General features: G+C 48.5%; 1 protein-coding gene across 1 annotated transcript; it reads left to right on the top strand.

Annotated features, from left to right (window-relative positions):
- Positions 1–10,875: 10,875 nt before the first annotated feature.
- On the top strand, positions 10,876–14,061 carry LOC124670187 (vesicle-associated membrane protein 711-like). The gene is made up of 4 exons (XM_047206699.1): positions 10,876–11,095; positions 12,153–12,343; positions 12,659–12,822; positions 13,771–14,061. Exons 1-4 carry the CDS (start codon positions 10,876–10,878, stop codon positions 13,859–13,861), a joined length of 666 nt encoding a protein of 221 aa, XP_047062655.1. The 3' UTR covers positions 13,862–14,061.
- Positions 14,062–15,788: the final 1,727 nt, after the last annotated feature.

The raw sequence follows: 15,788 nt of genomic DNA, 5'->3' as shown, positions 1-15,788 counted from the left end.
GTGTGAGTCTTACAATGTTTACAATATGTCTTTTATGTGAGTTTTGGCTGCACCGTCTCATCCTTTTTGTGTTTGTTTCAAATAACCTTGCTAGCCTAAACCTTGTATCGAGAGGGAATTACTTCTCATGCATCCAAAATCCCGGAGCCAACCACTATGCCATTTGTGTCCACCATACCTACCTACTACATGGTATTTATCCGCCGCCATTCCAAAGTAAATTGCTTGAGTGCTACCTTTTAAAATTCCATCATCTTCACCTTTGCAAATATATAGCTCATGGGACAAATAGCTTAAAACTATTGTGGTATTGAATATGTACTTATGCACTTTATTCTTTATTAAGTTGCTTGTTGTGCGACAATCTCATGCTTCCTGGGGACGCCATCAAAACTCATTCTTTGTTGAATATCATGTGAGTTGCTATGCATGTCCGTCTTGTCCGAAGTAAGAGAGATCGGCTCCACCTCTTATATAAAGGGGGAGTCGAGGGACGAGGAGATCATCGAATCATTGTTCACAAACCCTAGTTTTCATAATCGTCGAGTACTTTTCGGCTGAAACCCTCGAGATCTACTTGCCCTCTACTTCTAACTAAACCCTAGCCTATAACCCGTAGGCATTGACAAGTTGATACCTTGTCACCCGGTATGGATGTCTAAGTTGAGAATAATCAAAAGCGAGAAATCCAATGCGAGCTTTCTCCTTAGACCTTTGTACAGGCGGCATAGAGGTACCCCTTTGTGACACTTGGTTGAAACATATGCTATGCAATGATAATCCGTGTTAATCCAAGCTAATTAGGACAAGGTGCGAGCACTATTAGTATACTATGCATGAGGCTTTCAACTTATAGGAGATCTTATACATAACACATATGCTTTATTACTACCGTTGACAAAATTGTTCTTGTTTTCAAAATGAAAAGCTCTAGCACAAATATAGTAATCAATGCTTCCCTCTGCGAAGGGCCTATCTTTTACTTTATTGTTGAGTCAGTTTGCCTATTCTTTCTATCCCAGAAGCAAACACTTGTATCAACTGTGTGCATTGATTCTTACATGTTTACCTATTGCACTTGTTATATTACTTTGTGTTGACAACTATCCATGAGATATTAATGTTACAAGTTGAAAGCAACCGCTAAAACTTAATCTTCCTTTGTGTTGCTTCAATGCCTTTACTTTGAATTTATTGCTTTATGAGTAACTCTTATGCAAGTCTTATTGATGCTTGTCTTGAAAGTATTATTCATGAAAAGTCTTTGCTATATGATTCATTAGTTTACTCATTATCTTCATCATTGCTTCGAATCGCTACATTCATCTCATATGCTTTACAATAGTATGATCAAGATTATGATAGCATGTCACTTCAGAAATTATCTTTGTTATCGTTTACCTACTCGAGGGCGAGTAGGAACTAAGCTTGGGGATGCTTGATACGTCCCAAACGTATCTATAATTTCTTATGTTCCATGCTACTTTTATGATGATACTCACATGTTTTATACACATTATATGTCATTATTATGCATTTTCAGGCACTAACCAATTGACGAGATGCCGAAGAGCCGATTCTGTCGTTTTACTGCTGTTTTTGGTTTCAGAAATCCTAGTAAGGAAATATTCTCGGAATTGGACGAAATCAACGCCCAGGTTCCTATTTTTGCACGAAGCTTCCAGAAGACCGGAGGATTTACGAAGTGGGGCCACGAGGCGCCGCCACAACAGGGCGGCGCGGCCAGCAAGGGGCCCGCGCGGCCCTGTTGTGTGGGCCCCCGTGGCACCTCTTGACCTGCCCTTCCGCCTACATATAGTCTTCGTCGCGAAACCCCCAGTACCGAGAGCCACGATACGGAAAACCTTCCAGAGACGCCGCCGCCGCCACTCCCATCTCGGGGGATTCAGGAGATCTCCTCCGGCACCCTGCCGGAGAGGGGAATCATCTCCCGGAGGTCTCTTCATCGCCATGATCGCCTCCGGATCGATGTGTGAGTAGTCCACCCCTGGACTATGGGTCCATAGCAGTAGCTAGATGGTTGTCTTCTCCTCATTGTGCTATCATGTTAGATCTTGTGAGCTGCCTATCATGATCAAGATCATCTATTTGTAATCCTTCATGTTGTGTTTGTTGGGATCCGATGAATATTGAATACTATGTCAAGTTGATTATCAATCTATCATATATGTTATTTATGTTCTTGCATGCTCTCCGTTGCTAGTAGAGGCTCCGGCCAAGTTGATACTTGTGACTCCAAGAGGGAGTATTTATGCTCGATAGTGGGTTCATGCCTCCATTAAATCTGGGACAGATGACAGAAAGTTCTAAGGTTGTGGATGTGCTTGTTGCCACTAGGGATAAAACATCGATGCTTGTCTAAGGATATTTGTGTTGATTACATTACGCACCATACTTAATGCAATTGTCTCGTTGTTTACAACTTAATACCGGAGGGGTTCGGATGATAACCTCGAAGGTGGACTTTTTAGGCATAGATGCATGCTTGGATAGCGGTCTATGTACTTTGTCGTAATGCCCCGATTAAATCTCATAGTACTCATCATGATACATGTATGTGCATTGTTATGCCTTCTTTATTTGTCAATTGCCCAACCGTAATTTGTTCACCCAACATCTCGCTATCTTATGGGAGAGACACCGCTAGTGAACTGTGGACCCCGGTCCTATTCTTTACATCCGAAATACAATCTACCGCAATTGTTCTTTACTTGTTCTTCGCAAACAACCATCATCATCCACACTATACATCTAATCCTTTGTTTACAGCAAGCCGGTGAGATTGACAACCTCACTGTTACGTTGGGGCAAAGTTCTGTGATTGTGTTGTTGTTATCACCAGATTTTGGCTAAATCAGGAGGTGGGCCGCGATCAAGATGGGCTTGGAAGATTACGTATGGAAGATCTATGAAGCGGCCTTGCACGGAGAATTTGGGCTAGTTAGCCCGTGTATCTTAGTATAATAGATGGTGTATCGATTTAGAAGTTAGAGTTTATCTCGTGCACGGTTTAGTGCACGCCCACATTAGAAAGTCCCCTGGACTATAAATATGTACCTAGGGTTTATGGAATAAACAACAACTCACGTTCAACCCCAAAACAAACCAATCTCGGCGCATCGCCAACTCCTTCGTCTCGAGGGTTTCTATCGGGTAAGCGACATGCTGCCTAGATCGCATCTTGCGATCTAGGCAGCACAAGCCCCACGTTGTTCATGCGTTGCTCGTACTGAAGCGCTTTTGATGGCGAGCAACGTAGTTATCATTAGATATGTTAGGGTTAGCATTGTTCTTCGTTTAAGCATGCTTACGTAGTGCAGCCCTTGCATATCTAGCCGCCCTCACGCCTATCTTAGGTGTGGGGCGGCACCCGCTTGATCATTATTTAGTAGATCCGATCCGTTACGATTGCTCCTTGTTCTACAAGGATTAGTTTAATATCCGCAATAGTTAGGCCTTACAAAGGGGGGAGGATCCAGGTGGCACGTAGGGTGGCGTTCGCAAGTCCTAAACGGGATGTTCCGAGGATCAACTTCATGTTGGTTTTTTGGCCTTGTTTAGGATCGGCTTACGAGCACCGTGCGTGGCCGCGAGGCCCAACTCTGGAGTAGGATGATCCGATTATGCGGTGAAAACCCTAAATCGTCGTAGATCTCATTAGCTCTATCTTGATCAAGCAGGACCACCAAGTATTCGTGCACCCCGTACGAATCATGGGTGGATCGGCTCTTTGAGCCGATTCACGGGATAACCTCGAGAGCCGATCGAGGCTCGTATTTAATGTTTACATGTATGCCCTGCGAGAAACTAAGCGAGGCATCCCCATCACCTTCCCGACCAGGTATAGGTCAGGTGGCACGCCCTTGCACTTCGCATCGCCGCGTGTGACCAGAAGAGCATTGCGGGCCGTCGCTCGGAGGGGTCTCGGCCAGCCGCAGCTCTAGGCTCTTCCCGGCTCTACGGTGTTGACAAGGCCGCCGCCCGCCGGTGGGTTTTGGCAGTCAACACATTCGGCACGCCCGGTGGGACAATCGTCTACATCAACCACATCGCCATCTACATCCGAGATGGCGGACGGCACGCCGGTCACCTACGAGGATCCGCCGACGAGCTCAAGAAGCGAGTACAACGAGATCAAGGCCACCCTCGAAGCCGACCTCATCGGCTCTTTTCAGAGAACCCGTACCCATGGCATCAGATGGAAGGGATTCTCACCGCAAGGTGCGCTCGATGGGATAGACCTCTCTACCCCGTCGGAGGAACGCACCAGGGGTCTGCGGCAGGAGATCAACTACCTGGTGGCTCACTCGCTACACCGCCACTCCGAGAACTTGGTCAACGTGTTGGAGCGTGTCGCTCTGCGCGTGATCCAGGAGATCATGAGCCACCAGTACTCAGGGATGAGCCGATTGCCAACAATCGAGGACTGCCCAGAATGCAAACAAAGGAAGAAGGGTGCCGCTAACGTGTCTGTGTTCAGCCGGCTAGGGCCTTTCCCGCATCGGAACAAGCGTGCTGAGTCCCCTCAGATGGAAGATCTCGAGGAGCTAGAGGACGGTGGTGAAGAATGCAAATATCATCAGCACAGATGGTGCCCTGATGGGCTCAGCCGTTCCCAGAAGCAAAGAGTCCAGCGTCTGCGTGGGTTGGAAGAAGCCGAAAGATTATACCTGCGCACGCTAAGGAAGGCACGGCCTGATCTGGCCGCCAAAATTCTGCGAACCCTGGACGAGGAAGGTCAGCCACGAAGAAAAGAGTGGCACACCGAACAGAGAAAAGCCGATGATGAAACATCGGCTGGCACAAATATGGTGTTTATCCTCCCTTCGGAGTTCAGTGCTCCAGGATCAGATGAGACATCCGTGGCACAACTTGACTGCGGCCCACGGCCGGTTATCTTTGAGAAGCCACGAGAAAGGAGCTACAGGCATCTGAAGGCCCTGTACTTACGAGGGTATATCGACGGGAGGCCTGTAAACAGGATGCTGGTGGACACCGGAGCGGCAGTTAACATCATGCCGTACTCTATGCTACGTCGGCTGGGACGCTCGAGTTCGGATCTAATCAAGACCAACGTAACGTTGAGCGACTTCAACGGCCAAGCATCTGAGGCACAAGGAGTTACGAACGTGGATCTGACCGTAGGAAGAAAAACTATCCCTACGGCGTTCTTTATCGTTGATAGCACGAGCAGTTATGCTGTTTTGCTGGGAAGAGATTGGATCCACGCCAACTGCTGCATTCCCTCCACGATGCACCAATGCATAATACAGTGGGATGGTGACGAGGTAGAGGTCGTCCAGGCCGATGACTCGGCCGAAGTTTCAACGGCTGGCATGAACGCATGGGAAGCAGCAGGCCAAGAACCCCTCTCAGGCATCAACTTGGACGACTGCGAGCGCATCGATGTGACAAAGGGAAGGGTTAAGCTAGTGTTATCCACTGGCCTGACCATGTAGTTGAAGCCAAGCGATGTGCAAGTTGGCGAGGCTGATCCTTGTGATCGGCACCAAGGGTCTATGAAGGGGCATTGCAAAACCTTCACTGAGCAAACAACGTGGAGGCCGATTCCGATGAATCGGCCGTGAATATCCTCACCATACATACTGCCTGGGTTCAACACATTCACGGTCCAACAGAGCCGATGTCATCAATTCTCTTGACAGAATCGGCTCGGGGGGGCGCCCAAGTGGATAAAACACGAGGATATGCAGTAGAAGAGGCTCATCCTTTGATGGTGGATGATATTGGAGTATGGGGGCCGATACACAAGTCGGCCGAAAAAATTCGAAAATTTTCAAGAATAGCCGATGCACGTGACATCGACTTAAGAGCAGGGGCTAGTTCCCTCCAAGAGATATTGCGCCCGGAATCCGGAGGGCGTCGGAAATGCGAAGACGTTCTCACCGGAAGTTGCTTCAGCTCTGCCAAAGATGATGAGCTGATCTGATCAGCAAGGCGCAAGGTTTGGACTGAAGAAGCTCGGGGGAGGGCGGCTCGCCCAGAAATTCCCTCACTTTAAAGAGCCGATTTTGTTGAATCGGTTGATACGGCGTTGCGAGTTGGAAACCAAGGATGATCGACGTGATCAGCTCGCTGCTATTCTCACCCGACTAAGGCCCGGGGGCAGCTCACCTTGAAGGTTATCTGCTCCGGTGAGCCGATTTCGTTGGAATCGGCTAAATTCTGCACCACAAGTTACCTGAAGAATGGTGCTTATGTTGCGAAATTATCATAGCCTCGCTCGGATCGGCTGTATGGGCCCTCGACGGAAGGGAGGTGATCGGCTGGTGGCCTTGCAGGATAGCTCTCTTGGACAAGGTTGAGCCCGCCCCGAATTTTTAATGGTGATGAGCCATTCTTTATCCTCGCCTTGGCCGAGACTCGGGGGCAGCTCGCCCTCGAGGTTTAACCAACTCGTCGAAGTGGGCTCACTCTTCGTGACGGCTCGTTCAAAAGACAGTGATTGTTGTAGAAGGAAGCTGCCGGAGCTGAGCGAGCAGAATTCGGAGAAGATAACTTAAAGGAGAACTGACATTATTTCAGGAGTTTTGCCGCTAAGTTCAACATGCCATCTTGAGAGATCTGCGGATTTGCGCGATTAAGGCTTAGCCTTGTTTGGCAAGGAGTTTGGGTCTGAGTGGATCTATCTCGAAATCTATCGGGAGAGACCGATGCGATGCCATCGGCTTATTGGGCATGGTCCAGTTTGGCAATCGGCAGAATCAGGACGAAAGACAATCGGCTAAATTATCATAAAGGGAATCGGCAAAATCGAGTTGGGGAATTTCTCCATTGATAAGCCAGATTTCTTACATAGAAGAGCTGATTGCTCTCAAAAGGAAATACCAGGGGGATACATTGCCCCGTCTGCTACTGCTAGCCCTATGCTAAGACCCTATCTAGGGGCCGCTGCTGCCCTCGTCGTCGTCGTCGCCGTCGTCGCCACTGCCGCGCGCTGCTCCTGCCGGCTCGTCATCATCGCTCCGGCCGGCCGCCGACAGGACCCTCGTCGTCTTCATCCTCTTCATCGGCGTCGTCGTCACCGTCGACGTCGCCGGAGTTCCCGGGCCGGAGGTGGCGGCGTTTGGCCGGCGGCTCGTCGGAGGAGCTGTCTTCATCCTCCTCCTCCTCTTCCTCCTCCTTCACCTCCTCGGAGGTGGTGAAGTCCGCCCAGGAGAGGCGGTCGTCTTCGCTCTCCTCCACCACTTCCTCGTCAGCAAGGAAGCGGAGGTCGCTCTCCCCGTCGGTGTGGGATTTGTCATCCTCGGACTTGATGGAGGAGTCATGGTCCTCTTTGTCCCACTTCGTTGGGGCGAGGATGTCGTACGCCGCTTGCGTACCCCACGAGGGCGTCGACTCTCGGATGGGAGAGGACACGTGGGAAAGATCCGACGAAGAAGAAGAGGAAGAGGAAGAGGACATGGTTGCAGGGGAGGGTTTTTTGGAGTGCTACTGCGGGAGGGGTAAAGAGGAGAACTGTTCGATGCGGCTAAATAAAAGGAGGTGGGGGTTTTTAATTTCCGAGCAGTTCTCGAGGACATGGTGCCAAAACTGTCAAATCGTGCAGAGAAGTTGGGAAGGCAAGTCGTCATGATGAGGCATGCTGCGACAGTTCCGCTTCTGCCGTGACACGACCCCTCTGAGGAAAAAGCAGTGGTTTTGAAATTATCATTACCAAAACCAGGGGGGCATGTGTTATCACCGGATTTTGGCTAAATCAGGGAGGTGGGCCGCGATCAAGATGGGCTTGGAAGATTACGTATGGAAGATCTATGAAGCGGCCTTGCACGGAGAATTTGGGCTAGTTAGCCCGTGTATCTTAGTATAATAGATGGTGTATCGATTTAGAAGTTAGAGTTTATCTCGTGCACGGTTTAGTGCACGCCCACATTAGAAAGTCCCCTGGACTATAAATATGTACCTAGGGTTTATGGAATAAACAACAACTCACGTTCAACCCCAAAACAAACCAATCTCGGCGCATCGCCAACTCCTTCGTCTCGAGGGTTTCTATCGGGTAGCGACATGCTGCCTAGATCGCATCTTGCGATCTAGGCAGCACAAGCCCCACGTTGTTCATGCGTTGCTCGTATCGAAGCGCTTTTGATGGCGAGCAACGTAGTTATCATTAGATATGTTAGGGTTAGCATTGTTCTTCGTTTAAGCATGCTTACGTAGTGCAGCCCTTGCATATCTAGCCGCCCTCACGCCTATCTTAGGTGTGGGGGCGGCACCCCGCTTGATCATTATTTAGTAGATCTGATCCGTTACGATTGCTCCTTGTTCTACAAGGATTAGTTTAATATCTGCAATAGTTAGGCCTTACAAAGGGGGAGGATCCAAGTGGCACGTAGGGTGACGTTCGCAAGTCCTAAACGGGATGTTCCGAGGATCAACTTCATGTTGGTTTTTTGGCCTTGTTTAGGATCGGCTTACGAGCACCGTGCGTGGCCGCGAGGCCCAACTCCGGAGTAGGATGATCCGATTATGCGGTGAAAACCCTAAATCGTCGTAGATCTCATTAGCTCTATCTTGATCAAGCAGGACCACCAAGTATTCGTGCACCCCGTACGAATCATGGGTGGATCGGCTCTTTGAGCCGATTCACGGGATAACTCCGAGAGCCGATCGAGGCTCGTATTTAATGTTTACATGTATGCCTGCAGGAAACTAAGCGAGGCATCCCCATCACCTTCCCGACCAGGTATAGGTCAGGTGGCACGCCCTTGCACTTCGCATCGCCGCGTGTGACCGGAAGAGCATTGCGGGCCGTCGCTCGGAGGGGTCTCGGCCAGCCGCAGCTCTAGGCTCTTCCCGGCTCTACGGTGTTGACAAGGCCGCTGCCCGCCGGTGGGTTTTGGCGAGTCAACGGCTAGTGCAGTTCCACGTTGGCGCCGAATCCCCGGTGTTGCGCCACACTACACTCCTCCGCCATCAACCTTCAACGTGCTTCTTGGCTCCTCCTGGTTCGATAAACCCTGGTTTCTTTCTGAGGGAAAACTTGCTACTGTACGCATCACACCTTCCTCTTGGGGTTCCCAACGGACGTGTCGACTGCACGCATCACGCCTTCTTTTATCAATGGCCTCAACCACGCTAGCAGGAAGGAGGCCGTCTCATAGCGTGCGTTAGCATAGAGGTCAGAACCGAGTTGACAAGGAGAAGTCGGCCACCAATGGGGAGGCAGCGGCCCTTCCACCTCGATAGCCGCATATCGCTCTTGGTCATGATAAGGGCGAGGTCGGCAATACGAAGTTTATGGGCTAACCGCGGCATACCTAGATATGTTTGGGGGAAGGAGGAGAGAGCGCATCCAAAGGAGTTGGCCATGGATAGGGTAGAGTTTTCGTCAGTTTTAATAGGGACGAAGGTGCTTTTATGGAAGTTGATATTGAGCCAGTGGCGGATGAGAAGGCATCCAACACAATTTTAAGGTTGGAGACGTGTTCAGCGATGACGCGGATAACGATGAGGGTGTCGTGTGCATACTGCAGGACAGGGCAGAGAAGGTCGTCGACAAGAGAGTGGAGGAGCAGCCCTTCATGGAAGGCTTGAAGGAGCATCTGTTGCAGCACATTTGCCACAATGTTGAAAAGGAAGGGGGAGAGGGGGTCTCCTTGCCTCAGGCCCCGGCGACACTGAATCTAGCGACCTGGTACCCCGTTGAGCAAAACAATAGTCTGACTAGTTTGTGTTGAGACAATTTTGATGGAGCGGATGGAGTACCGGTATGTTCTAGACTTCTAGTGATAATATAGTTTTTCCTATTCGGAAAATTCGTTTTTGATCCCGAGCGTAGATGCTCCTGCTATGTGAACCAATCACGTTCAGTACACTTCAAAACCTGTCAGTGTATTCGGCCATGTATCCCGTTCGTAGCTCTTTCATTGAAAAATTTAACTGAACCCATTTTGGCAGAAATAATCAATGTCTGCTCACCAGTCAGGTCTGCCATGGATAGACTAGCACGCTTATTAAAAGATATTGTGTTTCTAGTCCCAAGCTCACAACGGTCTGCTCGTTCCTGCCGCCACACAGGAGCAGCAACAGGCAACCGATGCCGCCCCAATTAGTGCAAGCTGTGCAGCTGTGTGCCCCATCAATCGTACATGTCCTCCAGCAGTAGAAGTCGTCGCTGACGCTGCCCATCTCGAACCACTCCAGCCTGGAGATGAACAGTTCATGTCGCGGCGCCTCCCTCATGCTCCTGTCCCACTGTATCCCTTCGTAACATACACGTATGGGTCCTCTTTCACCATTTTCTGCGCGCCGTACCTGCTTTGAAAAGCCTGGCAGGCACACATCTCAGTACAAATGGATGGTCCATAAAAAGAGCTCATGTGAGCTCGGGACTAGAAACACCATGTCCTTCCTATTCAATTTTTTTTTCTAATAACACTTAGCTTGTCTAGCCATGAATATACACAAGTAGGTAGTACTGTAGTAGAGTACGTTGGATGCATTCGTGGAGACAAATTCAGCCGAGTGGAGTAGTAAGAGACAGCAGGAGTTTACTAGCAGCTGTCCACTTGTCGACGCCCGGACCACGTCGAAGCTCCCCGTTGCAACGGAGACGGGACGATCATCCAATATTCCAGTCTGCAGTCGGCACGAGCCCAGGAATGAAACAACGAACCCAAAGCCAGCAGGGCCAACCACAACAGCTCATACCCGCCGACGTGGGCCCCACCTGGAATTAAACAACGTCTCCACCCAACCCGAGCTGTCTCTTCTCCGCCAGATCATCCTACATACCCTCCCCCCTCTGCTTTCCCCCCTCCCCCTGCCCCCGAGGACGGAAAGGAAAGAGCCGACTCCACACGGCAGAGGCAAGGGAGCGGACCGGCGGCGATGTCGATCCTCTACGCGGTGGTGGCGCGGGGCTCCACGGTGCTGGCGGAGCACGGCGCCGCCTCCACCAACGCCAGCTCCGTCGCGCGACAGGTGCTCGACCGCCTCCCCGACGGCGGCGCCGACAGCCACGTCTCCTACACGCAGGACCGATACGTCTTCCACGCCAAGCGCACCGACGGCATCACCGCGCTATGCATGGCAGACGACGCAGCAGGAAGTAAGCCACCCGACCGCCCGCCTCTTTCCTCCTCCCCTCTGCTGCGCCGCTCTAGGCGCCGGAGTACTCTGCTTCCTGCCGCGCGACTATGTTTGTAGTATCTCCCTTCTAGTAGTAGTACAATTGATGCGGTTAGACGGGTGAGAATTTCGAACTTGGCCGCGGCTGGGGGTTCCGTTGGCGCGGCGGGAGGAGAATATTGGAGATCCGGAGACCCCAGGAGCTAGTCCTGGGTGGCGTTTCTCACCATGCGCGTCTCCCATGTCTGCCTCTTCTCTGCTGTGTTGCTACTCGCAGTCCTCAAGGAGGGGCGTGGTTATTCAGATCGATTCAGGGCTCGCCAATTGTCCTTCCAGGATAGATTGGAATTGCCGACTCGAGGCTCCGCACCGGCCGCCGGAATTTTGCAGCTCCTTCACATGGACCTCAAACGCGTTCCCGTTCAGTGATACTAGTATTTACGGCTTCGGTAATCCTCAGCCCGTTTGACCTTTTTGAAATCTCAGCCACCTCAAACTGGGCACATTATCAAGCCTAAGCATTCCAGGCTGACAGCAAAATTTAGTAGTATATTCGTTATACTATATGGACTAGCAACATGGGGGTGATGATGGCTTTGGTAATCCTCAGCTGTTTGACCTTTTTGAAATACTATATCCGTCACCTCAAACTGGGCAGTATCGAGCCTAATCATTCCTGTCTGGAATACTCAACCGCAAATTTTAGTTTATTCGCTATATATATGGAGTAGCATGGGGGGTGATGATAGTTTGATATCATATCCACAGCCAACTCTCCAATAAACAATTTCTACTGTCTGCCCGCCTGGTTCATAGTCTAGCGCCTGCTGAAAGCAAACTGTAAAATCCCCAAGGCCAAATTGAGTCTATTTTGTGTTTCCGAGAGCTGCGTATTATGCTTTCTGCTAACCAGATCTTGTACATTAAGCATCGATTGGCATCTAAAGGTCGATAGGCTTTGTCTCTGTGGCTTACCATTTCTCTCTTCTAGATGTGAATCACCTACCCATGTCCTTACAAGCTCCCTTCTGTTGCAGGACGTATCCCGTTTGCGTTCCTTGAGGACGTCCATGGAAGGTTTGTCAAGACGTATGGCCGCGCTGCGCTGACGGCTCTTGCTTATGCGATGAACGATGAGTTCTCAAGGGTCCTCGGTCAACAGATGGATTACTATTCAAATGACCCTAGTTCCGACAGGATAAATCGAATGAGAACTGAAATTAGTCAGGTATAGCCTTTCAGTCCTTGTCTGAACATCATCCTCAACTAAATTTCAGCAAATATTCTGGAGGTAGTACAATATTGAAAAACGTGCATTCCTAAATTTAATTGAGCTCATGCCTCATGCTGTGGTTTCCAATGTACTAGTAGTATAAACAAGAAGCGGTACATTCACGTGGAGTAGTTGAACTGTTATCTTAAACTTTTAGTTGGTACCATCAAATATTCCCTCTGGTTTTGCATTACTTCCATGTCAGATGCTTATCACCAAGCAAATCTGGAAGTCTGAAATGATATTTTACTCTTCGTTATTCCCTTGCAGGTTAGGAATGTCATGATTGATAATATTGATAAAGTCCTTGAAAGGGGTGATCGTTTGGACCTATTGGTGGACAAGACTACAACTATGCAAGGAAATACAGTTCGGTTTAAGCGACAAGCTCGTCGCTACAGAAGCACTGTTTGGTGGAGAAATGTCAAACTCACGTATGTGAATTGTCTTACTAAAACCAGTTACAACTTGTTTGCATCTTCACATCTTTTTTATGCTTGGTTCCTGGAGTACTAACATTATGTTCATCAACTTCTTTGCACTTGTTTTATCACATTCACCATTAACTTGGCTTAATTGCGCTCCTTACAATCTTTACGAAATAAAAGCCATAAGCTTGTGTGAAATACATTAGGTACTTTCCAAAATGACTTTATTGTGCAGAAATTAATGCAATTTTGTTGATACTCTCTCTATCCCAAAATAGGATGCCTATAATATTTGGATAAAGTCAAACTTCTTAAAATTTGACCAACTATATCGAAAAAAGTGTCAACATTTATAATCCCAAATTGATATTTTTAAAACCATCATGAAATATATTTTCATATTATGTGCATTTAAAATTTTAGATGTTGATATTTTTCTGTACATAGTTGCTCAAACTTTAAAAAGTTTGACTTTGACTGAAAACTATAGGCATCATAATTTGAGGAGGGAGTACTGAAGTTTGCTGCGTGAAACAATGACTGACCTGACCTACATGTAGTATATGTGCATACATACATATTTCAGTACTTTTCTTGGTAGTTCTGTCAATAGTAAAGTGAGCAACATAGATTTTAGAATAAATTACCTTCTCCTGGATTCGAAAGTGTTGTATGTGAATAAGCAGATAATTCTTCTTGACTTTATATTCTGAATCAACTGTTCATCTTATATTTAGCCCCGCAGTATATGAACTTGAAGTAGAATCTGTTCATTCTCTTAATTTGTCTTTATGTGTGAAGCATCTAGCTTACAGCCTTACACTACCAAACAGTGTATATGCCAAGGGTGGCACCTAAACCATTCACATGTTTTGTTTACTTTGCTGCTTTTCGGACCTTTTGTCAGCATCAACATCTGATGCACATTGTATTTATTTTTTCTTATTTTTGCAGGGCTGCTTTGATTCTGCTTCTCTTGGTAATTATATACATCGTCCTCTTCTTCATGTGCAATGGCTTCACGTTGCCGACCTGCATCCGGTAATTACCATCTTGTGTTGTGCTTGTGTGTGCACGACCTGTCTCCCTTGCCCAGGAGAGCGACTGTTGCAGCACCATTGCAACCAGTTGCGTTGCAGAAATTATTTTTTGTGTGTAGAGAAAGGACACCTGCTATTTATTCTGTAATTGTGACACTTGGATTGTGAAGAATATTGAAAATGGAGTGCGGCCGATTTGGGTTGATTCTGTAGCCACCTTTCTTGTGGCTGTACATGATTTGTGTACTTTTATACTCAGGAGAGTATAATCCAGTAGTAACAAGTAGAATCATCTGTTGAAGTTGATAGTTTCTTTTTTCAGGAAGTTTATGTTTTCACAGAGTTGAAAATTGGAATATGCTGTCTTGAGCAGCATCATTCACGCCCTTTTCTTTCGATCTATTCCATCTGTTCCATATTAGTTGTCGCAGATTTAATTAATATAGAAGGAAGTATATTTTTTTTTTTGAACTGGAAAAGCTTTTTGAGAAACATCATGCTGCAGACTTTGCCCAAGTTGTTGTTGCCAGCGATATTGCTGTGCATGTTGAGAAACATCACACAGCTTTGCACCATACGCGGCGAGAACATCCACTACCTTATTACATGCCCTTGGGCAAAAACTAAACTTGAAACAAATAAAATTCAGAAACAAGGATTCCTTAATCTCCTTGAACAAGATATCATTGGGGCTTCGATCCTCCTCTCTGTTGATCGCCTGAACTAGCAACTGCGAGTCACCACCTGCCAGGCTCGACTGCACGCCTCCGCTTCTGCTTGGAGAGCATCGTTGACATGGTTTAACTTTCCTGCCACGGCATCCACGGCTTCCCCTTTCCGAACTATGGCCAAAAGCCATACGCCACAGCAAGTATCTAATTTGGTATCGGCTCATCTCAGCGTGGGATCAAATATGGAAAGCCTCAAGCTGGGTACTCAGAAACCACAGGCCCTTGCCGCAGATCCTGGATCGTGCGGTAGGGAGCGCCCGTGGGAACAGACGAGATGAACTGATGATGCATTTCTTACCACCACACGTCTGGAGGCAAGGTTCCGCTGCCTTCCCACGTTGCCAATTGCCATCCATTCAGATCCCCAGCACGGCGGCAGCGCATCCCCGTGCTCTGAAGCGCCCACGGCGCCATGAATGCAACGAGACTCCGCCAACTGCCGGGAGCCAGATCAGATCGCGGATCATGACCTCCGACGCCAAGACTCCAAGGGCGCCCATAGGTAAACAGGTAAACAGCAGACCAGACAACAAAAGCAATGTAGTAGTATCAGTAAAACAGAGAGAAATCTCACTTCAGCAAGTCACTTAAATCATGGTTTTGTTTCAGGCAGAGGTACTTGGGAAAACCCACGGATGTCTCAAAGAGTAAAACGATGCCCAACATAAAGCAGTTTAGATAAACTTTGCCACTTTGCAGGAATTAATTAATTCAGTAATAGGGAGCAACGCTCCGATGCCGTAGATGATGATGACGACGAGAAGAAGGCGGTTCACTGTGCCCACTGGAGTGAGTCTTGTGCTCTGCTTGGTAAAGGGTAACCTCCTCTTCCCAAGCTGCAGCACGACCAGTGCGGTTCATCAGCTCTTGCCCGGGTCATGTGCGAGCATGATCATCTCGGCAAGTTCGCTCAAAGAGCCATCGAAGAAGCCTGTCCTGGACTCAGAGGTTGTTCCTAGGAGATCGGCGTCAACCAGATGACCTTGGGTGCTGTCAATTGGCATCCCACTCCTGCTTCCGTAACCTTCAGCGTAGACCGCAAACGGATCCGTGGAATCGGAGTTTTCATAGGCTGCTTCGTGTCCACTTGGGAGATCTTGGTACGGTGTCTCCGGCTGCGGCACTGCTTTGCTGAGTGCCAGAGCGTTGGTAGTACCTTCATGATCTTCAGAGCCTGTCGGCGAGTATGAAGCTTCAGCAA

The sequence above is a fragment of the Lolium rigidum genome, chromosome 1, assembly GCF_022539505.1.
Source record: "Lolium rigidum isolate FL_2022 chromosome 1, APGP_CSIRO_Lrig_0.1, whole genome shotgun sequence".
Classification (NCBI taxonomy): Eukaryota; Viridiplantae; Streptophyta; class Magnoliopsida; order Poales; family Poaceae; genus Lolium; species Lolium rigidum.
The sequence above is the reverse complement of the archived record's forward strand: the minus strand, read 5'-3'. Positions and strand labels throughout refer to the sequence as shown.